Raw genomic sequence first — 27,648 nt, forward strand, 5'->3', positions numbered from 1 at the left:
AAAAAAAAAAAAAAATTTATAAAAACAATCCTCTTTCCTTCTTTCTGTAAAACCGTTATTTTCGTTCTCTGTATATACCGTTTTGATCACAGACTTGTGTACATTATATATGTAACGACTATCAGAGTACATATATGTAATATGTTCAATATACTGTTTCTAACTACAATCTCTCATACTTTTTTTTTTTCAGCAAAAGAATACACGGTGTACTCGAGAGAATTGAGTCGCAAAAAAATACTTGTCTACTTGAAAAACAAATTATATTTCTTGTCCTTTGGACCAATATCTACATTGATCTAAGATTTCTACGCTGCGTAAACAATATAATAACGATACATATTAAATCTCAATTTAAAATACGATGTATTCTACTCAAAGTTAAACAATAAATATTACATATTTGCAACCAGAGAGAAATCATATATCATGTTCGATATAAACGTTCTCGAATATAAAACGTATTCTCTCAAGCATCACCTCAACCATAATCTCAAGACTCTAACGCAGGCAGTCACTATGTGGAATAAACTTCTCTAATGAGGATGTTACTAATTGGGGGGGAGGTGAGTCACAACAGATTAACACGTCGAGCAGCTTACTCTCGTTTACAGCTCATGCCAACAAAGCAGTATTATCTACCGTAAAAGTAATTTACGAACGATCACACTTTCAAAATATATTCCGTTTAATTTTCGCTCAATGTTCGACGGCGTGTCTTTTTTTTCATCTGTGTCGCGCGAGATCCTCGATGATGCTTCGTGAGCGTCGTAAGAAAGGTGGACAAGGTGATCAATACACGTTTCGCGCTGAACATTCACTTTTTTTTTTTTCACGCGAATGAAATGTCGACGAGCTTTCGGCTCGAAATATCACGTTTAACATTGGGAGAACAACATTTTTAAAACGAAATTGTTTCGTTTGCGACTCTCACATCGATCGAGAGATGCAAAAATTTTCCGCGACGTTACAGGATCTCTCCTGCGATGCATGCGCGAAGCATCGCGAAACATCGCGACGACAGGCCAGTGGTTGTCCAAAAGCGTCTACTTCACGTACAAAAAAAAACAAATAAAGAAAGAGAGAGACTATGAGACAAGAATATTTTTCTCACACTTCAAACAAAAAAAAGTAAAGATTGCACTAGAAGCTACTTTTGTAACAAACTACTTTTACTTTCTCTTTCTTTTTCGTACGAGAGGGAAACGACAGTTAGATCAGCCGGTTGATTGGCCGGAAGTGTGTAAATCTTACTTGGTCGCCGTCGAACCGGCAATCAATCTAGCTGCTCGACTCACCGAAAAAGCAACATAAGACCGGCGAAGAAGGACTGAAAGTTGTTGTGATCATCGATTGCTGTTTCCGGATCGTTCGATATATTGCCGAAGACCTGACAACGGACAATTTCAGGGTCACTTTATGGCCACCCCGGGAACTGCTATCTGTCACTTAATATTCCCAATCTGCAAGGTCGCGTGTGCCAGAGACTAATCCCGAAATTAATTTCGACGCGCGCCGTTATCGCTTTTCGACTCGAGAAAAGCTGAGACGAACTCGACTTTCGTGGGAGTTAGCGGAATTTAGCAACTGTGATTTCTTGCTTTCGCAAATAAGTCTCAATCTTGATATGCAATTCATTATTCACAGATGAATGTTTATATTAAAGTTATGAAAATCTTTAGAAAATAAATAGAATTGAATATATTGTGGTTTTCTTCTTGTTTTTTTTTTGTTTTTATGTGGAACGTATTAATAATATTTTTTTTGCTGTATCTATTGCTTCTAAAACAACACATGTCACTCCCCTTTCTAGATTATCACCAATCGATCATTGATTCCCTGGATAATTGTTACTTAAATTTGATACTTTTCTAAGTACGTCATCTCGTTTAAAAGCGCGTTTATCAACACAATCGAATTCGGGAGAGAGCGTCCCGAAAAAAATTCAAGAAAAAACAGAGGAGGATTCATACCTGCATACCGATGATCGCGTAGATGAAGAACAGCATAGCTATGAGAAGACAAACGTAAGGCAAAGCCTGGAAGAAGACGAAAACCATTATTCTTACTGTCTCTCGTTTTATTTGTGTGATTAGTCACAATAGTGCAGAAATAAACAAATAAAATTACATTTGACGTATAATACTAAAAAAAAATATTGAAAATTAACAAGTGCGACTAGTGTGTACGTGATTCAGTGAGCTGATATAAGTGCAAGTTAACAAGAAAAAGAATATCATTGATTCTCGCGCGATTTAAGACAAAACGTGCTTACTTTGAAGGATTGTACGAAGGTCCAGAGTAAAATTCGTATCGTGTATCCCTGCCTGAGTAGTTTGATGAGTCTGGCGGCGCGAAAGAGCCTCAGGAAGCCGACGTTGATAAAGTTCTCCTGCAGCGGACAGAGGAAATTGCACTTTAACCCCACAAAATGCCGACTTCTTATCGCGTGCCAGGATGGAGCTTCGTGCGTGCAGCGTTTTTTCGCATTAAACCACCCATCGAGGAATGTCAATCTCTCTTCGAGGGTGCTTTTTTTCTTCGACGATGCACGAACGAAGCTATAGAGCGAACCACTTTTCTTGTGCAATATATTAAACAAAACAAAAAAAAAAAACTATACAAATAAATATTACACTTTGATACAATTTAAGGAAAGAGAAGTATCTTAAAAGTGCAAGATCTCACTGCCGAAAGAAGAGAAGTAAAACTAACATGAATTAGTAATCACTAATCTCATCAGTAATGTTGTAAATAAACATTTTTCTTTAAGTAATGAACTAATTGTATTTTTTGTTGTCAGTATGCTAAACTAATGGCGTTTCATTGAGGATCTGTGTTTTGTTTAAATTTCAAATTTCGATCAACTCAACTTAACGTTGGACAACACAAACTTCATTGTTTCTTCTTTTGTGATTTTCGTTGACAGAATCACATATTTAAACTCCAACGTAATTACGTGATGAAAACGTAATTACGTCAACCCTTTTGCTGTGACAATCGGACCGTTTTTTTTTTTTTGACTGTCGTCTGTTATACACAAAGAAATAGATATCGAAATAGATCAGACACCGCATCCATATGCCTTTTTATAGTATATAGTCTGTAGTGTGACTACAATGTAAACAACTATCTGAACTGGTGGTGTCGGTGTTGTAAGATGTTCGAGACTGTTAGTGTCGTGTACGATTAGTATATATGTATTCAGAAAAGTATTATACATGCACACAGGATAATTAAAACGGGATTAAAAGTGAAACTGACTTCTTCAACTAGAACTGACTGAGGAAAAAATCCTTAAGAAACAAAAATAATATTAAACACTACTCTCTTTTTTTCTGTTAATCTGTTCGAATCTTGCTTGCAAATAATTGCGAATAAAATCATGTCAAATCTCGTTTCGTCGGATTCTTTTTTATCATAATTGTCGCTACCAACAACAGAGAGTTCGAGAGAAAAATGATAATGATAAAATAGAGAGAGAGAGAAAGAGAGAGAGGTATCTATATGTTGAAAATAACAGAGCTTGTAAGTTGTTGTAGAAAAAAGAGAGAGAGAGAAAGAGAAAGAAAGACTCATATATCTGATTATATTCTACACAGAGAGAGAGAGAGATAGATAGATAGAGAGAGAGAGAAATCAAATTTATATAATATCTGCACACTGTTTAACTGGTAATTCTGTTACTTGCAATGCCGTAAACTTCTTTCCAACTTACGTTTCGTCAACTGTAAAAATTGCATAGTAATTTTATACCTTCTTTTCGCCTATCTGGCCACCTGGCGTGGTGGGCACGCTCGAAAACCGCTCCTAGTACAGAAATATGCGAGATTGCGAGATTATTCCATTCTCAAGTAATTGAACTTCAATTGTGTCGTTCAATCTTCTGGCAATTACAATGATATATAAAGAACAGAGGCACTAACGACTGGCAAATAAACACTTGGACGATGAATATAATCTCGTAAAAGCAGCCTCAATATATCTCAAGGGACTCAATACTCACTTCACGATGATTAAATTAACTAACTATTTCTCTTACCTTCTAAGGTACAATATTTATTTATGAAAAATGTTTCGCAAGCGCAAGCAGCAAATATACAGACTTTGTCACATACTTTTACTGGAGAGATGTATATATATCTCTATCTGAGATAGAGAGAGATTCTGCGAGAGAGAGAAAGAGAGAGAGAGAGAGAGAGACTCAGAATATTATTATTTATATACATATATTCTCAACTATAGACTGCTACATATCACTGAAAAAATGGGAGAAAACAGAAACAACCAACGCGCTATTGTGCGACTTGGAAGAAAATGGATATTAAACATCCTAATGGTAAAATGTTTTGCTTCCTCTTCCAAACTACAATCGACGTTGGTCTCATCTATATATCACAAGGTTATATATCGATAAATCTATATAGTCACAAAGTATATAATAATAAAAAAAAAATGGGATGTTCCTAATACAAAGAACGGACGGGAATGTGTCGTGGGAACATGTTTATATTTATATAAATATATATGTATATATGTGGCTTCATGTATCACTATCACTGCTCATAAATGTATATATATATTGTGCAGAGATGTAGCAATGTACAGAGTGTGATATGTATGTTAGCGTATGAATGCAGAACGAAGCTAAAAAGACACACAAAGGTAATCGAGGTATTTCGGTTTTTGTAATTTACCTGCTAGAGCTTGTCACACGGATCTAAATAAGCAGCAAAAGGGTTCAACGAAAAACAAAGGTACACATTAAGCAACACTGCCGCGACGAATATATGTGAGGATCGCTATATATATATTTCGGATGCGTGTTCCGACGTAAAACGTATTCCGACGAAATCTCACATTTCAGGTTTCAGAATTTTCTCTCTGGTATGTGTTGAACATATTTAAACGGGTGGCGGTCTCGCATTGTAGTCACTTTGTTTATATTTACTTCACATTTTTGCTACCACCGTTATATTTACATCAACACACAGGATTGATTCCGACCTTTGTCTCATCGGAATAATTTTTCGTTAGAACAGGCAGCCATTTTAATCACAGTCTAGCCTCGGGTATCCTGGTATAGGTTCTCGATTACATATGCATATATATATATATATATATATATATATATATATAGGTATATATATATATATATATATACCTGGAAAAGTTCTATTACGGGTTTTAGTAACTAGCGGCAATTAACACACTTATACTTTTTCTCCTGCTACTTGTCGGTGCTCTACGTACCCCGAACTCGATCACAAGGGCGTCCACGATACTGCCGATCACCGTGATGAAGTCGAAGGTGTTCCAGGCATCCTTGAAGAAGTTCTGCTCGCGGGAACAAGTCGGAAATAATCGATTAGCAAAAGTGATCTTATCGTCCACCGCGTAATCGGTATTTGATTCTACTATCCCGAAGCTCGCTAAACAGCTCCGACACATTTTTTCATCGCAAATCGAATGCAAAATCAAGAATCTAATTCTCTGTACACGAGCAACCAGAATTTTTCAGCCGAGACACCATGAAGAGTTTGAATAAAAAGTAGACTACCGCAAAATGACAAAAAAAAAAAAATTAAAATTCAATGTGCTATTTCAAACTATATGTAACAGGAAAGTAAACCAGAGGTTTATTAGTTTTTAATCAAGAACTTGATAATTGTTTTACAACTTTATAATATAAATACTGAATTTTTAGACATGTATAACAAAACTACATATAATTTTATAATATACTCTCTATAGAATATAAGTTTAATTTTTTAAGTATTGTGTAAAATAAATTATTTGTGAAAATTGTTTTGTCACATCCATAATTATTGTTAGATTATTCAAAGCCATTCTTATTTTTTCTTTATGTTAATTTAAAAATAAAAGAAACTTAAAATTTATAAATTTTTTCTGATATTTCTACTGAGAAATATTCTTTATTTCTGTTATTTTTTTAGATTTTTATTTTGTTTTTTATTCGGTTTGTTACACTCGTCATTGTGTCTCTCTTGTGTGACGTGTGAAAATATCCATAGCGCAGGCAAGTAATAATTTAACATAGTCGTTTACATGTCTCGGTGGTCTGTTAAACGAACTTGGGCGTAGTTTTGAGTGTTTGTGAGATGTTTGCGTTAGCTACTACTAAAGAAGGAACTACAAATTTGACTTTCGAAAGAAATACAAGAAAAAGTATTGTAATATACGATCTGCTTCTTCTGTGAATGTATTAGTATATTATGTGTAAGTGCGTGTGTACTCTTTGTTGTGTGCGTGTCTGTGTGTAAGTGAACACTTCTATATATGAACGTAATACTTATATTAGATTGAAACTCTGTAACGTGTACTTCTCTAGACGGTGCTTCTTTGAATGTTGTAATGAAATTTCATTGATCAGATCTCTTCGTCGTGAAATAATTTTCGAACGAATCTATAGTTGCTCTCAATGCAAAATAAGTGAGCAAGTATTTTGCAGAAAAATATTATTACATTTAAAAAATGTTATATTTTAAAAATTATTTACTTCAAAATGTGTGTAAAAACTAATATCTTAAATAATAATAAATGTGTATAAATTTGTTTATAATTATTCAACTACTTAATTAATAGTTACATTGTGTTTGCAATGATAAATTTTATTCTATAAGTTTTACCGATACAATAAAGATACCATTGACCTTTAGCTTTTATTGCAAATCCACGAAGAAATCTGTTCGTGAGTAATTTTTTCGTTTTAAAGCGTTTATTCAATTTGTACGCTTTAGTGATTGATGATCTCGGCTGGAGTATAAGTGTGACGGGATCTCTTTCTAGAGAAGTATTTCTACAGGAGCATGCCGGTAATAACAAGCAAAACTAGAGCGAGAGAGAGAGAAGTAGAGACATTCGAACTTGTCTTTAATATTCTTCTACCTTTGCCAGAATCAAAGATCAAAGTCGTTATTTAATTCCTAAAACTTTCCATATAAAACTTTAATATCAGGTTTTACATAAAAAAAAAAGCTTATTCTTTGATCTTAAGAAACTTTGATGTTCGGTTGATAAAAATTTAATGGAGAAGCCATTCTTGCAGCTATGGACGTCCGCAGGATTTTTTTCGGGAGCGGAACAATTCTGTCCCAAAAATTATGAATTTTACAGAAAGATTTCACTATACAGAGAGTTTTCACAAATAGATGTATGATATAATTTGTTAAAACCAGGGATTTCAAACTTGTTTCAAGATAAAAAACACAATTTGTGAAAAAACTTGCCTTTCCAGAGGAGGGGACAAATGCCGGGTTTGTCCTCCCCCTCTGCGGACGCCCATGCTTGCAGCATTAAATTCTTGACGACTCTCTCTTCTTTCGTAAATTGAAAATAGATCTGTTTGTATTTATCTAATCAAAGATCAAGCCTTTATCTACTTGTTCGGAACTTAATTCGCAAAGCGATTGTGGATGCACTGTTATTTCTAAGAAACAAATTTACTTCGTAGTACGTCTTAATATATTTATTACTACCAAACTCTCTAATTTTATTTCTAGCTTATACAATTTTCTACGTAAGAAATCCAACGGAAACATCAAACTTCATTGACGAAAAAATTGTTTTTTTTTTTTTCGTTTTCTGGCAATTTACTACTTTTTATATGTATTAAAAAAAAAACACAACTCTCTAGTATACAAACTGATATAAAAATCTAACAAAACGATCGCACATCTCTCGTATAAAAAAAAAAAAAAATATGGATTTTCATTCGCAATGTCTCGATGCATTCCCTTTCATTCCTCTCGCCAGTTTTTCGGGATCCCCACTTTTCTTCACGAAAATCCTCCGACCGGGTAAAATCACGCGGTTAATGATGACCAAGTGAGTGATGTCGGTCTCGGTGGTATTATTACAGTGGTATTATTACAGTGATATAAATATATATATATATATTTTTTTTGCAGAGTGTAAGTCGAGTGAGAGTGGTGGAGTTAGAGCGATTTAAAAGGCTTGTTTATACCTTCCATCCGAAGGCGACGAGTTTAAGGATGCACTCAATGAGGAAAAACAAGGTGACGATCATGTTCACGATGGCTAAGGTGTCCAATAAATCTTCCGGCGCTTCGTGATACTACAAAATACACCCAACACACAGACGTAACACAATCCAGAGTCTAATATTCCGTTGTGCGCCCTGCATATTACATCTACATATACATTTCTCCGTTTTTTTCTTTCAATTAGTCTCTAACATTTGATTATTTTTTTCCTCGTCGTTCTTTCCTCTGAGAGACTAACCTTGACTAATTTTATTTGCAGAGAAAAAGATTTTACACGTAATATAAAATAAACAAAACTTAATTTATCTAAACCTGAACTGTTTAAATTCTTTATTATTATTACTCTTATCACAATATTTTATTAATATGAATTTTTTTTATTCCTCAAAATTTGTGGTTTTAAATTTCTATCAAGAACACGCATAAAAATGACGCATAAAAAGATTAATTTTCCGATCGCTCTACAATTTATTACCTTCCATGTTTGCAAAAATATTTGTCTATATATATATATTTCATTACGTATAAAAGTATATTGCATATAAAAATATATGTTTCTGATTAAACTTATTTCTCGTTTAGAAAATTGTTAGATAAAAAAAGATATTTCTCTTTAATCAAACTAATTTTGCGGCAATCGAGTTTGATTTGTTAGTGTTTCGTCCCAAAATAAAACATCTCTCCTTTCAAGATTTTATCAAGCAAATCTAACCAATCTCCGACAGGGTGACCGATTCCCGAGAGATTCGTCGTATTATGTAAGTGTTAATGTAAGTCTCGATCGGTGTGCATACGTTTGGTATACGACGTTCAATCCCGTGTGTGCTGAGTGTGTGCTCGTGTGAAACGGAAGTTTATGCTCTTTCCCACAACACAACAGCATGCATGCGACGAGCAAGCGTAAGAAGCGCTTACGCGGCTTCTCTCGGCTTCAATCTCGTCGTCTCGATCATCACATAGATCATCATTGTCATCATCATCATCGTCATCATCGTCATGATCATTATTATCATCATTATTATTATCATTAATATCATCGTTATCATTATCATCGTCGTCGTCATCATCATCATCATCATTATCATCATCATCATCATCATAATCGTCACCGTCATCGCCACCGTTGTCATTCCCGGATCTCGCGCAACGCGGCAGTCATAATTATACAACTGTGATGTATATATACGCATGCGAGGATCAAAAAACCATGTCAGACCGTGCAAATGATTGCGTGCGAATGCAGGCAAGACGCGGGCAAAAAGCATGCAAGGGGTGTTTCAAAGAAACGGAGCTTCCATTCTATACACCTCTTTCTTCACTCGGTACTTCTTCTCTAGAGTTTATTTTCCCGCCCGCGCGCGCGCGCGTTCCGAGTTCTCGATTCGAAAGTATTTTACGGAAATTATAAATGATGACGAGCGCGAAAACAAAAAATAGAACAGAACACACACAAACAGGAAGACAGAGAAAGAGAGAGAGAGAGAGAGAGAAAGAGAGAGAGAGAGAGAGAAGAATGAGAGGAATAGAGAGAAAGACAGACAAACTGAAAATAATCCGACATGAGAGTTGTATGTTCTCGAATATGTACTGTGTTTGAATTGTATGTGAGTGTCGTGTAATCACGTGTAATGTATGAATCTTCATGAGTACGTGTGTTAAGTGTAATTGTCTGCTGTATGTGAAGTATAAACTGTATCTCTAAGAATATGCTTATCTGTGAGTTATGCGCTTCGTTGATTTTACGCATTAAATTAATATATCAAACGTAATAAATAATAGAAAAACTAGAACATCACCGGTTTTCGCGAATAAGATAATTCATCCATTCAAAACTGCGGTCGAATATCTCGAAAAATCGGTCAATGTTAATTCTTTTATAAATATTCGATCGTAGTCTGAATGGGTTTTTTTTTTGTATAATGTGTAGCTCTAGTTTATCACGATAACGAGATAAAAACAAAAAAATGATAGAGAATAAATTAATATTATTATATAAACGGTAATATATTAATCTTATAAATACGGTCATTTTGCTGACAAAAATAAAAGAAAACACAATATTACTGTCTCATTTGATAGTTTTATCTTGTTATCGCGATATTCAGTGTAATTTTGAACATCTAGGAAGATTTTGGCTTGATGTTTCATCTTCACACGCGACACATATCGGATTCTATCTTGTCCTAAAATTTAACACGCTTATTCATCTATTTATTAAAAAAAAATTATGGTTAATAAAAGTGTTTTAGAGATGAAGATTAAAAATTACATAAAATGACTAATATAAATAATATTAAAAAAACAAGTAGATGTATACTCACAAAACAGAATGCACAGAAAAGAGAGAACACTGATCAAAAAGCCACATCATGTATTTGAAATAAAATAAAATTCAGAAGCAGATCTTGGAAATGAAACTTAAGAAATTTATTCGTGTTCTCGCGAATCTTCCCAGATTATCTCGAAGCTCGATTCACGTGTACAGAGCTGAGCATTTTCCGCATACTAAAGTACTTGTAGAGTTTTTATCTTGCTTTTGGTTTTGCAATGACAAGAATAACGAGTATATTGCGAGTATAATAAAAAAGAAGTATGTACTATCTAGATCTTGCATCTATATAATTTCTTACAAAAAATAGTACCATCGAAAATAATACCATTCTAGTTCTATCGAGATACATATCTATACGTTCGTATGAAGTATATCGAGAGAAATGGAAACGCTACAACTACTCCGACAGCATCTAGCGCTTGTTCAGCCCTGCGCACAGAAAGTTCACTAAATAGTAATATTCTATGTATAATATTATGTACGCGCGAGAGAGATAGAAAATAAATAAATATGTCGTCTCTCCGCGGTACCGAGACCGTCTTGATACGTCATATTGCTACATCGGTACTCGCGAAGAAGATGCTCTAATTATACTTTCTAATAAGCTGCACTTACCGGGCGACGCGAGAATTGACTCTCGTGACGTTTCCGCTCTTTTTTTCATTATATTATTTAGTATTTTATTTATACTTCAACAAAAGAACATTTTGAAAATTTGTTATTTCTCTTCGCTTTATTATTCTTCGCCAATTTTTCCGACATTTTGTTCGGTCAGCAAATTGATTACGTCAAGTGTGCAATGTATGCACACTCATTTGTTGCGATGTGCTTGTTTAATTATTTTGACAGAAAAAAGAGAAAAAGACTGTGTATATGTGTGTGTGTGTGTGTATGCGTACGTGTTTAATGCAAAAGTTTTTGAAGATTATTAAAGTTTCATTTATAGGAATGGTCACGAAGAGAGTCATTTTTCGCGCTACTCGAGAGTCTCGAATTAAAAACTCGCTTTACTCGGAAATATATGTAGTGAGAGCTCGATGAGAGAGAAAGAAAGAGAGAGGGGTGGTTTGCGGTATGTGGAGCCTACCTTCACACCGAATGCGGCGATCTTCAGTATGCACTCGACAGTGAACATCCCCGTGAAGCACATGTTCATGTACTTCAGCGTATTCTTGTACGAGTCGGTTTGGTGATAGAACTGCAATGCATACACTGACAAACACACGGCCGACAGACAGACATACGTACGTACAAGCCTACAAAATCGCGTAACTCGTGCGGACGAGATTCTCTTTTACTATTTTGTTTTTTTTTTTCGTTTTTTTACAGTTTAATTCGATCTTCTTCCTTCTCCCGACCGGATGCGCCGGAAGAAGGAAGAAGCGGGCTCCGTTTTCCTTTTTTTTTTTTTTCATCACGATAAAATTCTGTGCACCGATACATGAACATTCTGTGCCGCACAATAGATACCGTAAGTAAAACGGGGCTTACCGGCCTCAGCAGAAGTAACAATGCGCAATTTTTAAGATTGCGCATATTGTCACGTCGAGTAAAGAAATGGGCTTGATTTTTTTTTACTATAATTGTAAGCGTAACTAATTTATAGAATTGAATATTAATATACAAAATTTTTTATAAATAATTTCATACAAAGAAAAGAGAATTTTTTGCGCAATATTCTTTTTAATATGTTATTCTGACTTGTGCGATAAACTTTGTTTTGATCCAATACGAGATTACTTCTGCTGAAACAGTGTCACTCCCTTCATGCTGTTTGCATAACTTTTTGTAAAAGTTGCATCAATCACAGAATAATACTAAATAACATGTATACATAATACGGTGGATATATAAGAAAAAATTTCAAATAAATCATTCCGTTATAAAAGTCAGCTGCGTGTGTCACGAATTGGTACACAGTTTTACGTCACATTACGACGTGTAAAGTGCGAAAGATACGAAAAATCATACGTATAAAAAATATATCGTGTACGCTATCACTATAATCGAAAGAGAATATGGGGAGGATTTTCTTTTTTTTTGTTTTCTTTTTTTTAATTACGTTATCGATTCCGACGAACCCTATTCGGTGTTGTGTGAACTCTAAGCGTTCGTTTTTCTAATATTTCTGCGACATCGACTGATTTCCCAATGAGTGTGGTGCATATGCCGGAGAAAATTATATATGGAATATATATAGATGTACACAAATAATATGTACCAATATCTCTTCCCACCCTCGTTAACTGTTTTTTTTCGCATTGCATATGATTTTTTAGAGACACTTTGCGTGTACTAAGGTATAAATAAGTGTTAACTGATCGGTTTTCTAAATTAATGGGTTGTATATCGAAGGTTTTTTGAGAACAACGGACTTCGCAAGGAAATGTCAATATTGTTAAGAAAGGATACTCTTAAAAACTGAAAATTTTTTACAAGATAAATGTTCCAAAGACAAGTACCACTAGCCGCATATTTATTAAAGAAATACAATTGTAAGAAAGTATTTTTTTACGTGTAAAAAGTTAAAAACTAATAATTAAAACTGTCTTAAAAAATACTTAAAACATTGAGAATTGTTATGATTAATATTTACGTAATAATCTATTTAATTATTTCTTTAGTAAATGTTTGGCCATTGATACACATGTTCGGTTATTAAGACATTTATCTTACATTCAAAAAAACCATCTCAGTATTTGAAAAAGTTTACTAGTATCTGATAAATCTCAGAGATCAAATCTTATTTAGAATTTTATTACATTCACACGAGAGAGATACTGCTGTGCAACAGTAAATTGTATTTTGATTATCAATATGTTTAATTGTTTTTTTTTTTTTTGCCGTCATTCCCTCACGAAGTCTGGATCAAGGACATATACAGTGTCAGTGTTCAAAGAAACTAGTCACGAAAAACTAATAAAAGACTACGACAAAAAAAAAAGAAAGAAACGATAAAAAAAAGAAAACGCAAAGAACAATCGAACCAAGACACTCAATATAAGTAAATTTCAGGAATTAAAAAAGTGCAGTTTTTGTAATTAACAAAGGAATCGCCATAGGAATGACAACTTTCAATTTTCGAAGTGCTCAGATCTCTTCGTAATCACTTTTTTTTTTGAGGGGAGAGGGAAGGAAGGAAGGAAAAGAAGAGAGATGAAACGTGCGGACGCCCCCGTGCAGTGTGTTTCTTGTCACTGTAAAAACACACACACATTCAATGGATGTCTAATGTCATTGCTGTTTCGCTTCTAATATCGATCGATCTGTTTTCGGCAGCAGTCAGCATGCGACGCGTAGTTTTGCGCGTGTGTGTGAGAAGAAATGCGTGAACACTCTGTATATACACATTGTGTCAGTAATTATTATCGAACGAGAAGATAATCCATAAACGTTAAATCGATTAATTTCGCATTGTGTTAGCATTTTATGCACTTTGTATTTTAAATACATACAATATATATTTTGCGACATTCAAATAAATTAAAACTAAAAATATTTTTTTTTTAAACTATTTTTTAAACATACTCTCTTTACACACAAATTAATTATAAATATTATTTATTCTACATATATAATTGTGTGTAATATACTTTTTTCCAAACACACAACTTTTTTATGCAAAATAGAAACCAACGTTGAGTTTTTTTTTTACGTTGTTTTCTCTCTCAATTGTTTATCACAAAAAATTTAGTAAAAAAAAGTTGTAAAACATATACATGTTCTTAAAAAACATTGTCTTCTCGCTCGTGCAATCGTACCGAGCAACGTGAACATATCGTGGTGTCACTCTCAGTGATGTGCTTTCTCAAGACTTCGGTGCAGTGCGTGTGCAAGTGATCTGAACATTCCGTGTTTTTTTTTTTTTTTTACAGGCAAAACAAGTCCGACCACAAATATATAATCGGGCGTTGTGTGTTTCGATTTGAATCAGCATATGTACGTGTACGTGTCTCTAATTCAGCGAGTTTCCGGGTTTCAGGCTGTGATCACGTACGAAAGAGAGACGGAGAAAGAAATATCTATCTCGTGCGTTCAAACTGTCAAACTGTCTGACTGTTTAACAAGTCAAAAGGAATTGAAAAGCAGATGAAAGGAGTCCAAGTCGAGAGTTCGGGATTCAATTGTTTTAACATTGAAGCGTGCGCAGATCCAGCCAGTTATCTTTCTTTGATTCGCACTCGTGTATATTCTCTAGCACGGATAGTCTCAAGTGGGAAAAATATAAAAATATCTACTTTTGAGAATCAAGAAAATTGATCAAAAAACCAGCTTTTTTTGTGCTATGTCTTAAATTATTTTTTTTTTTTAAAGTAACAGCTATAAAAGTAACTAGTATTCTTACTGGTTTTGAATATCACAGATTAATTTTTAAAAAAATTATAAAATAATTTTTAATATATTTACTTCTTTAAATATTAATTTAAACGTAACAGAAGCTTGTTTAAATCAAGTTGTGCGACTATTAATAAGTATTTCAAAAAATATAAACAGAATAGAGACAATATAGAAATTAAATGTCGAGCTTGAAGAGAGCAGAGGATGTTTCATAACAGTGGATTCGCGTGCAGGGCTTGTAGACGCCAAGAAAACGTGATTTTCCGGCACCCTGTTTTTCTAAAATCATTTCAAGCGGATGGGTTTGAAGTGCAACGCAACTGCTTTCACCCTGCTACCAGTTAAAACATGGTATTAGCAAGGCAATGGAAAACTCGAACGCACGTTGTGTTAGTGTGTTATGTTGTTGTTGTGGAAATCACACACTGAGAGATATACGAAAACGTGTTTTCCTTTTGCACGTTCTCAAAGAATGTCTACTAAGAAAACGAGGACACAGCGACAGCCATGCAATTGATCGAACGAGGAACAGGTGGGATCACACAGCGAAACCAGTTTTAGAAGTTTTTATAAGAGAAACAAATAAAAATTAAAATAAAATTAAAATAACTGAACGAGGAAAATTGTAAAAATCATGTTTTCTTCTATCTCTTATTAAACTCTTAAAAATGCAAGACAAAACAAAGGGCGTGTTTACGTTAGAAAATTATTTTAAAAAACTATAGATCTCATTGTAATAAACTACATGTGTTATATTACAGTATTTCTTTCCTGGATATCAATATCATATACGATTTTGACTTTAATTTACATTTTTTTTTATATTTTTCCAGAGTACAATTTAAGTCTGTTAAATTATTTTATTTTTTATATGCATAAAAGTCAAAAACAATAATTATTATATATATATTTATATTCTGTAAGTGCAATTATTTTTACAGAAAATATATTAATGTGAGATATTAATTAAGATATAAACTCGCGCGTGGAATAATACTTCAGACTGAATGCATAGAATCTCAGTTATCGTTTAAAATAATATCAAATATCTAAAACAAAAAAGAATTATTTTCCGAACTGAGGAAACATAGTGTGGCGAAACAAGAAAAAAAACTGATAATATTGTCGCTAAACAAAAAGGAAGAAATTTTGCGGGAAAAGGTTTGGCAAACGGGAATAAGATAAAATTCGATATAGCTGTGTACACGTATTGATAAAATACAAGTGATACAGTTATACAGAGAATACGATCAAAAAAGGTCAGCAGGCAAGAACAACAATGTTCTCGTACGTAGATATATATATATATGTATATATATGTATATATATATATATATATACATATATATAACGTGATATATAAATATATATGGTACACATAAGTCATTACGTACGGTTCTTGGAAACGATATACATATTCTGGTTTATGATCTCGCGTAATCTCCGTTAACACTAACGAGAGACGAAACTGTTTGTCGATTGGTTAAAGTTGCCAATTATCTCTGTGACGGAATCTCTCGTCAAAATTAAAGCACGCGCGAATATCGAAAACACGTTAGAAATCACAAACGTGTCGCAGGACAAATTGATATTGTATCTTAGCTGAGAAAACATTTGAAACATATGCTCTGTGTGAATATTTTTGCTATCGAATTAGTTTTATTAAAACCTTTTGGTACTTTACGTCTAAGTGCAACAAAATCTTTTTATGTGCAAAAATATATTTTATATTATTTGAATCTTGAATAAAAGATTGTCTTACTACCTATATGTATTATACTAGAAACTAGTTTTTTAGTTTGCGTTTTATGTCTCCCTTTTACATAATAATAATACCGCGAAATGAGAGCAATCGAGAGCAAAACTTGGATTTAAAGTCTCGCGTGTTTGAATTATATTTTCCGTTTAACTTCACAAGCAAGTTTCACAAAATTTGTACGAAAAATGTTTGCTTGCGATTGCTCGTTTATAGAAAAAGCGCGCGTTTTATTTTCTTTTTCTTTGTTTCTCTGATTTTAATCGCGTTTTTATTTATTTATTTTTTTTTTTTATCGAAACGAATCGGGGAGAAAAATTTTTAATCTGATTAATAAAGAGAAATATTGATGTGCAAAAGAAGAGATCATCGTGACACTTACCTTCATCATAAGCAGTAACGTGTTTAAAACGATGAGTACCATGATAAAATATTCGAATGGCGTGGATACGACTATCCTCCAGATTTTGTACTTTATGCTATTTCGCTCTTTCGGCATGTACCTCTCGAGCGGACGAGCTTGTATTGTAAAGTCTATACACGATTTCTGAAATTTAAACGCACGATTGTTAACGTGTCCATGTAAAAATGTTTAATAATAATAAGATTCTCATATCGCGTTTTTTATTGCACGCGATTAGAAAACGATTCGCGCGAGATATCACCTGATTCTTATCGATTTCACCGTCCTGAAGTTCAGCCTCTCCTTGCTCCTGAAACGTAATAATGATCAAGGCCACGAAGATGTTGACGAAGAAGAATGGAAAAACGATGAAGTAGACGATGTAGAAAATGGACATCTCGATGCGAAAATTCTGGATGGGGCCCTGGTCCTCGTATGTGGCCGCCATCGAGTTCTGCAAGATCTGCGGCCAACCTTCGCCGGTCTGTACGGCGAACAGCGTCAGCATGGCCACCATCACGTTATCGTAGTGAAAGGACTGGGAGTCCCAAACCCGTTGCTTGAGCTTCGGTATCATGTTATTCTCCTCGTAAACGAAGAAGTAACCGCTGCCACAAAAAATGAAGTTACTTTTTTATGTTTCTATTTGTATTATTTGTGCAACACGACATAAATAAAAAGAGAAATGTTAGTAAAAATAATGTTTTATTTAATGTGTACGCTAAAAGATGAATATCTCAATGACTGGACATGTGTATGAATCAAACAAAATAAAAAAAAAAATTATTTAATATATATAAATATTTTGTTGTAATATTTTGTTGTAATTCTTTAACAAATAATTTTTTAACTGTCTTAATTTTTTTAAATATATGTCCAGTGATACTTAAGACACTTACCTTACTTGTTTTTTACTCATTTGTTTTATTTACTCATCGAAATCAACATCTTAGTATTGACTACTATTATGTGCTCTGACTACTATGATAGTGTTTCGCTTACTGACGAATAAGAACATGTACTCACTTGCAATCATCTTTCGTATACTTGCTCTCATCGGTGCAGTGGAAGAATTTACCGTTGAACAGCTGCACCGCGATCACAGCGAAGATGAATTGAAACAATATGTACACTATGAGAATGTTAATGACGTTCTTGAGACTGTTCACCACGCAGTCGAACACCGCCTTGAGTTTCGGCACGCGTTTTATCGTCTTGAGCGGCCTGAGCACTCGTAGCACTCGCAGCGATTTAATAGTCGAAAGGTTCTGGCCGGCCGAGCTACCGGTCATGTCGAAGGCGAACGACACCATGGCGCATATCACTACGACCGCGTCCATTACGTTCCAGAACTCGCGCAGATACGAGCCCGGATGCAGTATGATGCCGAGATCGATAATTTTCAACACCATCTCGACGGTAAAAACACCGGTGAACGCGTAGTCGAAGTAATTGAGGATCTTGTTCCTCGGCGCGTTCTCCCAGACGGGATCCTCGGCGGCCAGCGCGATACTCGACAGCGATATCACCAACATTATGAAGAAGTCGAAGTACCGAAGGTTCACGACCCAGTGGGCGGCTCTTCTTATGCTACAAACAGAAGATTATTTACAAATGAACTCTCTTGTCTAGAAGAACAGAGTTTATTTCGAATCAATATTATAAAGCAGATCTTACGGATTCGTAGGGGACAATATAAACATGGAGGAGTATGGCAGCATTGGTTTTGGTCCCGTGTCGTCGTCTTCATCCTGCCTCCTTTCTTCGGACGCCTGATTTTCACCTCTTCCGTCTCTGAAAAACAACGATGACATTATAAAAAAAAAAGTGTGTAGATAATTATTATTAACTAATAATACAGTAATAATATATGTATACATTAATATATATTTTAGTTAATAATTACTACATGTTATTAATATTAATCTAAAATAAATATATTATTATTATTCAAAATATTTCTAAATATTTTAAATATTAATTAATATTTATTTTTATTTTACTTGAATAATAAATAATTATTTATTTTGATCTTTTTTATTCTCAAACTCTGTTTATTCTGTAGAACTCGTATGTATAAAAAATAAAAAACCAATCGAGAATACGTAACAAAGAGGAAGGAAAACTCACAAATTCTGGCTTGGACTTGGAGGGCAGATTTCCACCTTCGGTGCGCTACCGTCCCCGGGCTTCTGCAGCGACTCAATCTCTTTCTCGAGCTCTTGTAACTGCTTCTCTTTGTCTTCCTCCTTCTGCTCCTCCTCGGCGGCGCTAAGTTCTTGCGCGTTCGCAAGATTATCGACAGCGATAGCCAAGAAGACGTTCAGCAAGGTGTAGTTGCCGAACAGCACCAGCACGATGAAGTAGAGCGAGTGGGCCATGCCCTGCGATTCGATACCTTGGTACATCACTTCGTTCCAGTCTTCTCCAGTCAGGATCTATCACATCATCAGTTATCAAGTTAGTTAAATATTTTACCTATAAGAATGAATGTGCAAATTGATTGACACAAGCGTGAGCAACTTAGTTTTAATTAGATTTCTAAACACTAAATTAATAATAGCTTTCTAAGCTGGCGAGACCACAAAATGAGTCTTCTCTCACCAAGTAGGTCTTTCTAAGAAAACCAGAACGATTATTAAATCACACACAATGTAATTTACAGTTTTTATTAATCGAAAAAAAAAATAGCGTAGACTTGCGTAAAAACGATCAGTTTTACTCACTTGGAAGACAGTGAGTAGTGCGATGGGAAACGTGTTGAAGTTGGTGGGCGGCGTGCCACTCTCGAAATTGAACTGGCCGCCGAACAGCTGCATACCGAGCAGCGCAAATATGAGAATGAAGAGGAAGAGCAGGAAGAGAAGGGAGATGATGCTGCGCATCGAGCTGAGCAGCGATATCACGAGATTCCTCAGGCTCTTCCAGTATTTGGTGACTTTAAAAATTCTCAGGAGTCTAAGGGCACGTAGGACGGAGAGACCGAAAGAAGAGCCGGGCTTCACCGCGGACCAGATCACCTCGAAGATCGAGCCCAAGATGACCATGCAGTCGAAGCGATTGAAGCTCGATTCGAAATATGTGCGAGGACCGAGCGCGTAGACCTTTATAAACATCTCCATCATGAAGAGAGCTAGGAACACATATTCTGCGTAGTCTGCGACAAGTAAGAAAATATATTCGTTAATTTACAATATGAAACATTGGATTGGCGAAGAAATGCATGATTTCACAAAAGTGGGAAAACACCTACAGAGGAAGTCGGTGAGCCACTGCGGTTGACCGTAATGCTCGACGGCCACGCAAAAGGTGTTGAAGAATACAAGAACGATGACAAACCAGTAGAACTGTTGCGACTTGACGGCGTTGCGTATCCAAAACCTGAACCTCTTCTCGGCCCGCCAGAATTGCAAGCACGTGCCTTGCTTCTTCACTTTTGACTTGAAGACGGAGGCTCTCGAGAATCCTATAAAATAGAAGAACCGTCTTCAGCATGAGACATCGAGCACATCTGGAACGTATACATTTCACAGACACGGGCCAGTCGATTTTTACTTGCAGATGACATCTCTCTCTTTTTCTCTCTCTCTCTCTCTCTCTCTTTCTCTCTGTCTTTCTTTCATCGTACTTTTTATCTATTATAAATAAACAAAATTATTATTTCAGCTGACCTGTTTCACTAAGAGACTCATACGTCTTATCTTTTCGTATTATTTGCTAAACTATTTCCGCGATTATAAACTCAAGGACTCAAGAATGTACAACGTGTACTGCAACTCAAAGTTAATAAAAAGTTATAAAACTTTAATTGTGACTCGAAATCTTTCGATGTCTCTGATTTTGACTAACAATATTTTTTTAGATTTTCTATTAAATACACATCACAAATGTATTACATTTGAAACTTAAATAATTTCTGTCATAATATTATTAATTACATTACGTATCTATTCTATATAATAGTACATCGACTGGAAGAGTTAAAAAATCATTTTCGTTTTTCTATTCAAAAATAAATCTATATATAGAGATGTAGATATAAAATTCTATACTAATTACTCTACCAATCAAGCGATTCTAATAAATGGCGATGCATTTGTGGCTACCTAGTTGCTAGATGTGTGATCACGTTGACAGGCCGGGATTAGCCTCATCTATCAAATTCTATGGGACAGGGATTTATAATATACTACTCGATTCCTTACATATTCGACACTAAGTACTCTACTGTTCTGTCAGTTTGTTTCAGCTAGCTAATATTATAGTCGTATAAAAAGTAATAAAAACATTAATCAATACTTCACACACACACACACGATGTACCTAAATAATGTAAAAAATATTTTTGCCGGAAACTTTTATATTTAATTATTTTTATATTTAACGATACGCGTCGTCATTGATCATTCGAAATTCAATTTTATTTCACGGTAAACAAAATTATTGTTTTATGTAAGCGCTCTTAATATAAATTATTTTAAACAGAAGTATTCTTACAAAAATTTATTACTGGCATGACCAAAATAATATTTACCTTGAATAATAAAAGCATTGTTTAACATTGACTTGACCACACCAGTAACAAAATTTTTCTGTAATGTTGAATAGTTAAAAAAAATGTTTATTTTCTTCTCCAAAATGTTTCGACAACAAGTTGCATGAATTTTACGTATTTGTGTTTTCTTTTACATATACATTTTATAATTGCGCATACAAATGTTTCCGGCTTCAACGAAATTATAGTATTCATATATCGCCACATCAGCCAATAGAAGCATAATCTAGGAAACAAAATTAGCTTTTGAGTTATTCGATCTGTCTCTCGCGCGCAATGTCTGTGTAACCCGCCCGAGTGATTTGTGTCAACCATAAATGCAGTAGCAGTCCGAGTAATTATGTAATTAGAATGCAATACAGTTATCTGTCTTTTCGCAATATATCATTCGAGTATATAAAGTACGTTTCTCCATTGTTAAATCCATGATTTTGTACATAGCAAAGCGTGTAAAATTATGTAGATGTTGTATAATAGCGTCTTAATTCTCAAGATAAAATTATTGTTGCTGAAGAGTTCTGCTCGATAAAGATATTTAAATATTTTTGTTTGTATGTCTTAAGGGTCGTATCGAAATGTGATTGTTGACTGTTCACAAATATTTTAAGTAAGTTTTCTTCGCAAATATGTTTCAAAAATAGCGAGAAATATATAAAGCTCTAGCTCTTTCATTCTATCATATTAGAACTACGTTTCAATGCGGAAATTATTTGTTTCTTTACACGTCCGATGCGACAAAGTGCGTGACTACTGACAATCTGTATACGCGAATATATAGGCGTCAAATAATTTGTTTATACCAAGCGATAGTCCGCATCTAATCATGAAAATGCACGATACGCACGATATTACACTTATATGTGCGTATTACCAAAAAAAAAAAAAAAAAAAACAACGTCCTTTTCAAACAAAAATACAAAAATAAAACATTTAGTGTAAGATTACGAATACAGCCTGTTTTTACGTTGCTCTTTGCGCAAAAGTAGTGGCAATCACGGTTGTAGTTACCTTTGAGTTTTTTCTTAGGCACTGAAACAAGAGGAGCATCTGATAGCGTGTGTTTAGAATATTCATCGGCAAAAATGAAGGGGAGGGAATTTCTCGACATTTCTTTTTTTTTCTTCTCTCGATACAAAAGTCAAGTCAGACATAAACCCACAAAGTGTCAACGATATATACCGATGACCATATATATATATATATATATAACGCTAACGTGCCAATAAATAGTGAGAAAAATTTTTAGAACAAAAGAATAAGGCGGGCCAAAATTTTGCCAACGATTTCCTTCGCAATACGCGACTACGCGCAGTTTCAAAACGTTTATATATACGTAACTTTAACTCACGTTACACGCAAGAAAATTTCATGTATTATATTCTTTAGCTAAATTTATAAATTTGCAAAAAGTTGTTCATGTGTGCAAGTTATCACGTAATTTAATAAACAATATTCTGTCGATATATTGTAACATTACATAAACTGTGTTGTGTAATGTTTATGTTGTAAAATTGAGAAAATCGTTGGCCTACATCACACACGTTCTCTGACTACTGAGTAAATTGTAAAATTCCTTACTACTCGAACCTGGTCTCGATTTCACAACGAGTTTGTTCGAACACTCTCGAAGAAAAATAATCAACAGATGTAAAAAGATGTGAACAAGAAAAAGAGTACTCGGCAATATGAGAACCGAGTAGGTCAAATACAACTCACCATCGTCTCCGTCGTCATCGCCCTCTTCCTCTTCCGTGTCAGTGCTTTTGCTCTTGCCGAGATTCTTCAGCTTTTTCTTTTTCGCTGCTGCTCTTCTTCTTACTGCGAAAAACACAAATACATATTACAAATTTGATTACGTACTTTTTACACATAAACAACGGCGCTAATTAATTCTTTATCGCAAATCTGAATACAATTCGAATTGTTGAAAGTTGCAAGATTTTGTTTGTTTTGTATTTTATGTTGGAAAGAGAAGTGAATAATTTGTGGTGAGATATACGCATATTATATGAACCTTCCATAATGTGCTCTTTCTCCTCTTCTGTGGTCCTCTCTTCGGCGAGTATAACCTCCTCTAAAAAAAACAACAAACGTTACACGTCAATAATATAATCAGCAGCGAAAATAACGTAATCTAGCTTATACGCAATAAGCTGTATAACTTTTGCCAAGCAGTTTGTTACAAAATAAAGTAATTAAAAAATAGGCTGACTAGACTTTGTGTTATTTTTTTTTTTTTCAAGGAAAATCTAGTATTTTAATTTTTGAACTAATTTCTTCATTTTTTTTTTTACATAAAAGTTTCTCCATTTTTTGTCAGGAAAGGAATTTCTGTCAATCCTTTTAGGGTGACTGATCTAACCTGCTTTGCAGATCCAATTCAGGTAACAATTCAGCTCGCGCTCAAGCTGCTGCTGTCTTCGCAACTTCAGGAAGGTCTGCCGGTTCTCCACCTTTTCTCTCTCCTTTGCAAACTCTCTACAAGCGTGATACAGGTGATATGGCTTATTCGAAAGTGTGAATGAACTTTTATATAAGGGGCTACGTTCGGAGAGGGATTTCCTGGCTGTAGCGTTAAATAATCTCTAGCGATACTGGTGCGTTTACATTAATCATGTTTGTTTAAAAAAAAAACATTGCGAGTAAATCGGTTTTTTGTGGAAATACTTCTGGCAAATTTCTTCAATCTAGCTTGTGTTACAATTGCAGCGACACGCTATTAAAAAAAAAAAACAACAAAAAAAAACATACAACTTCTTGCGATATGTCAGGCAAGATGTCTTAATCAAAGACCTGCTTGAGTGATCCACTTTAAGTAGGAACTGAACGCAGTGGTGAAGAGTCGCTTGTTTTTCGCTTTCCGATAAGCCGCTCGCCGTTCGACGCGCGTTCTTTCGTTCGAAAACTCCCTGACGAAGGAAAGAAAGCAATGCTCAAATGCTGAACAGACCTTTCACGAGTTTTTCGCTTTTCATATTGCCGCTTTCGTGAATTATCGCTGAACGTGGACGGAGGGAGAAACTTGTTTGTCTTTTTTTTTTTTAAGGGACGAACATACTCACCCGCTCAAGACACCAAGAACTAAGTTCAGCATGAAGAATGATCCAAGGACGATCAATGGTATAAAGTAAATCCAGTTATACGTGCTGCCAAGAGCGTCGTTTGTCTGTAAATTCGACCAGAATCAATATGCGGCAAGCAATGCCGCGTGTGTTGTACAACATATATGCGCCGGTTACACAGCTGAAGATATATTAATTAACGACAAAAAAAAAAAAAAAACATGTGTTATGCGACACAGACGTCGAAACGGTGTTTCTCGCTGCACCGTACGCGACATGTTAAATGTGGTCGTTCGAGTGCGAGTGTTCATATTTGTTTATCGTTATTCGATAATTTTCATTTCTCGCCACAAAGACAAATTTTGCCCCGACATCGCGAGGAAATTCAATCTGAAAATAGATTGAAAATTCGCCGACCGCATTTACACGGAAACAATATAATATCAGCTTTATGCAACTTTGGAGCACATTGAGCTGAGGTAATCCGGGGGAAAAAAAAATAAAAATCAGAGAAATATGCCATTTTTCGAGCTTTTCGCTTTGCATTAATAGTTACATACTCTTTTACCCATTGCACATTATCCCGACGACCAACTGCGAAGTTGCTTTGTCTCTAATACGCGAGTTTTTTTTTTTTTTAATTAAAACAATTTCAATTTTAAAACTTTTGAGAACTAATTCCCCGGAGAATTTCCCGGTAATTTCGAAACGTGATATTTTTCCCCAACTGACATTTTACACCGGATTACCCATTTACAAACAAACATTGAGAAAGTAGAAATTTTTACGGGGTATATATATTACTAAACAGTTCATGTGATTTTGTTACAACCAATGAAGAAGTTAGATGTCGGAAGGTTTCAAGTTGCGTATATAACGATGAGATAATAATCTTGAAATCTTCCGTAATCCACCGCAGGCAACACGTTAACTCTTTCGTGACACATTCAGCACATGTGATTTCACATTTATAATACACGCGTTTCAAGGTTAAAAAAAAAAAAAAAAAAAAAAAAACGAACAATAGCAATTCGGTCACGAAAAGGTTAAGCACAATGAAAGGTTTAACATTTAACATCAATATTGAAACATCGAGAAAACAGAGGGCTGGTACTGACAATGTCATACTGAGCAAGGTGAACATATACATCAGTGTTAGCTTTTGTTCGCAAGGCATTCTTGAACCCGAAAGCCGACAAAAATTCGATGGAAGCCGAATATAGAGAACAGGCGAACACACAGGGTAACAACGATCGAGATAGAAATTGATCAATAACTGATTGCAAAAGGAACATAGACATTTAAAAGCAAATAGAAAGATTTAGAAATGTTTATACTAAGGTTTTTTTTTTGATAACTCGATAACATCTTTTCGTTTTAAAAGAGAAAATGATAAATCAACAGGGAGAAAGAGAGAAGTTTATTTTGTACAAAAATGCGACACTCAAATCGCGAAGCGTCAGCGAAGGTGTGTGGGAGAGATAATAATAACTGATATAAACATTGATTATATAAGAGTGTTCTACGTGATATATACACACAAAATTTGAAAATTTTTGCTGTCGATCCTTCTTTCTGAGTGACAACATCGAGGATACTTGCACAAACGGCACGGTAAAAAAAAAAAAACAAATATTGAAAACGAAACTTTGAACAGAGAGAACGAGAGCGAGAAAGAGAGATAGGGCAATGTAGAAAAAAAAAAAACATGAAAGGGGAGAACAAGAGAAAGAACTTTTAACACTGAGGAATATTTCTTGCTTTACCCAGTACAATATGGCAGTCCAGCCCTCCATAGTGATACACTGGAAGACAGTGAGCATGGCGAATCCGATGTTGTCGAAGCTGGTGATGCCCGAGTTTGGTCCCACCCAGCGCTCCAAGCACATAGATTCGCTCGCGTTGCACACGTGGGCCCCGAGCGGAGCGTCGTCTTTCGCGTCGTCCAGGGTGTAACACGGGCTCGGTTGCTCGCCTTCCTGTATGATTACATCTGCAACATTCGAACGTCGTAAACCATTACGAACACATTGACACGCCAGGGGCACTCGAGACTCGTGCCCCCGCACAGAATACAATTTCTCGAATTTTAGTTGTGCGATTCTTTTTTATCCTTTACTCGCTAAAATACGCAAAACTGTTTTTTTGCGAAACACTGCGTCGCAGTCTTCGATCTACTCACTGATGTTTTCTATACTGTAGCACGTTTTATGCAGGGTTCCCGAATAAAACTCGAGGCCGATGATGGCGAATATCACGATAGCGAAGAGTACCAGCAAGCCGATCTGCAGGAGCGGTGCCATCGCCTTGATGATAGACTTGAGCACCACCTGAAGACCTGTTTTGCAAAACATCGCAGAGGAGTAAATTAGGTCTTACAATCTCTCAACGAGATTAATATAACTTCCGTTCTTTGTGTATTATTATTATTATTATTGTTATTGTTATTGTTATTGTTATTATTTTACATGTTGCTCGAGAAATTTCACGCCAAGATTCACGTGAATCTATGTAATTATTCGCTAAGACAACCACATTAGCATTAAGCGATTGGAACAATCATCTTTTGAATGTGCAATTGTGTGATAAATAAATTTAAAAAAATAGCGAAGCAAAATTATCATATACTTATTTTCAAAAATAAGATTTGGTTACTGTGACACTCGACTCAAAATATATACTATGTGTGTGCAATTCGGAAACAGTTTTAGAAAAAAAATACACATCTGATCTATTCAGTTCTCGAAATTTCGCTGAGCATCTGAGAACTGGAACACCTTTGCCGCATCTAAACACAACATCGAGCTCTTAATATAATAATATCTAATTGGACAATACTACGTAATGATAAAACAAACAATCGATCTAACTTAGCGGAAAGCATTCTACGGGTAATAGATAAAAAACGTATATATCTGCGATAAACGTATATATCTGCAATAAAAGATATGAGACTATATTCTGATCTATATGCTTGACTTCGTGTTCATTAATTCGCTCTTTATTGAAGCCACTATTTGAGGAAATACTTATTCTCTACGGCAGATCGCGTGTGCGCGATCCTTGAGGCGTCCCAATCTCAGACACAAGTGTTCGCACAATTCTGCTCGAGTAAGCAATAAATTTCCCGAGCAACAAGAACTGAATTTTTAATCGCGTGTTTTAGCGCCAAATG

General features: G+C 35.0%; 1 protein-coding gene across 18 annotated transcripts in view; it reads right to left on the reverse strand.

Moving 5' to 3' along the window:
* LOC109856977 (voltage-dependent calcium channel type A subunit alpha-1) overlaps positions 1-27,648 on the reverse strand; it is a 138,643-nt gene that overhangs the window by 17,598 nt on the left and 93,397 nt on the right. For 11 of the 18 annotated variants that reach the window (XM_020432912.1, XM_020432874.1, XM_020432867.1 and 8 more), the window contains exons 6-23: positions 26,656-26,811; positions 26,240-26,466; positions 24,474-24,577; positions 23,774-23,889; positions 23,426-23,485; positions 23,128-23,229; positions 22,420-22,458; positions 20,110-20,322; positions 19,583-20,013; positions 18,987-19,294; positions 18,534-18,650; positions 17,883-18,446; positions 17,119-17,464; positions 16,836-17,000; positions 11,447-11,557; positions 5,254-5,337; positions 2,276-2,392; positions 1,974-2,039 (exon numbers count right to left, since the gene is read on the reverse strand). In XM_020432912.1, coding sequence (XP_020288501.1) covers positions 1,974-2,039; positions 2,276-2,392; positions 5,254-5,337; positions 11,447-11,557; positions 16,836-17,000; positions 17,119-17,464; positions 17,883-18,446; positions 18,534-18,650; positions 18,987-19,294; positions 19,583-20,013; positions 20,110-20,322; positions 22,420-22,458; positions 23,128-23,229; positions 23,426-23,485; positions 23,774-23,889; positions 24,474-24,577; positions 26,240-26,466; positions 26,656-26,811 — 3,326 coding nt within the window. Of the gene's footprint in view, positions 1-1,298; positions 1,391-1,973; positions 2,040-2,275; positions 2,393-5,253; positions 5,338-7,987; positions 8,099-11,446; positions 11,558-16,835; positions 17,001-17,118; positions 17,465-17,882; positions 18,447-18,533; positions 18,651-18,986; positions 19,295-19,582; positions 20,014-20,109; positions 20,323-22,419; positions 22,459-23,127; positions 23,230-23,425; positions 23,486-23,773; positions 23,890-24,473; positions 24,578-26,239; positions 26,467-26,655; positions 26,812-27,648 lie in introns of all 18 variants that reach the window. The other 7 variants (XM_020432931.1, XM_020432786.1, XM_020432804.1 and 4 more) reach the window with 5 other exon arrangements.

Source organism: Pseudomyrmex gracilis, unplaced genomic scaffold (assembly GCF_002006095.1).
Source record: "Pseudomyrmex gracilis isolate BER0280 unplaced genomic scaffold, ASM200609v1 scaffold_4, whole genome shotgun sequence".
NCBI lineage: Eukaryota > Metazoa > Arthropoda > Insecta > Hymenoptera > Formicidae > Pseudomyrmex > Pseudomyrmex gracilis.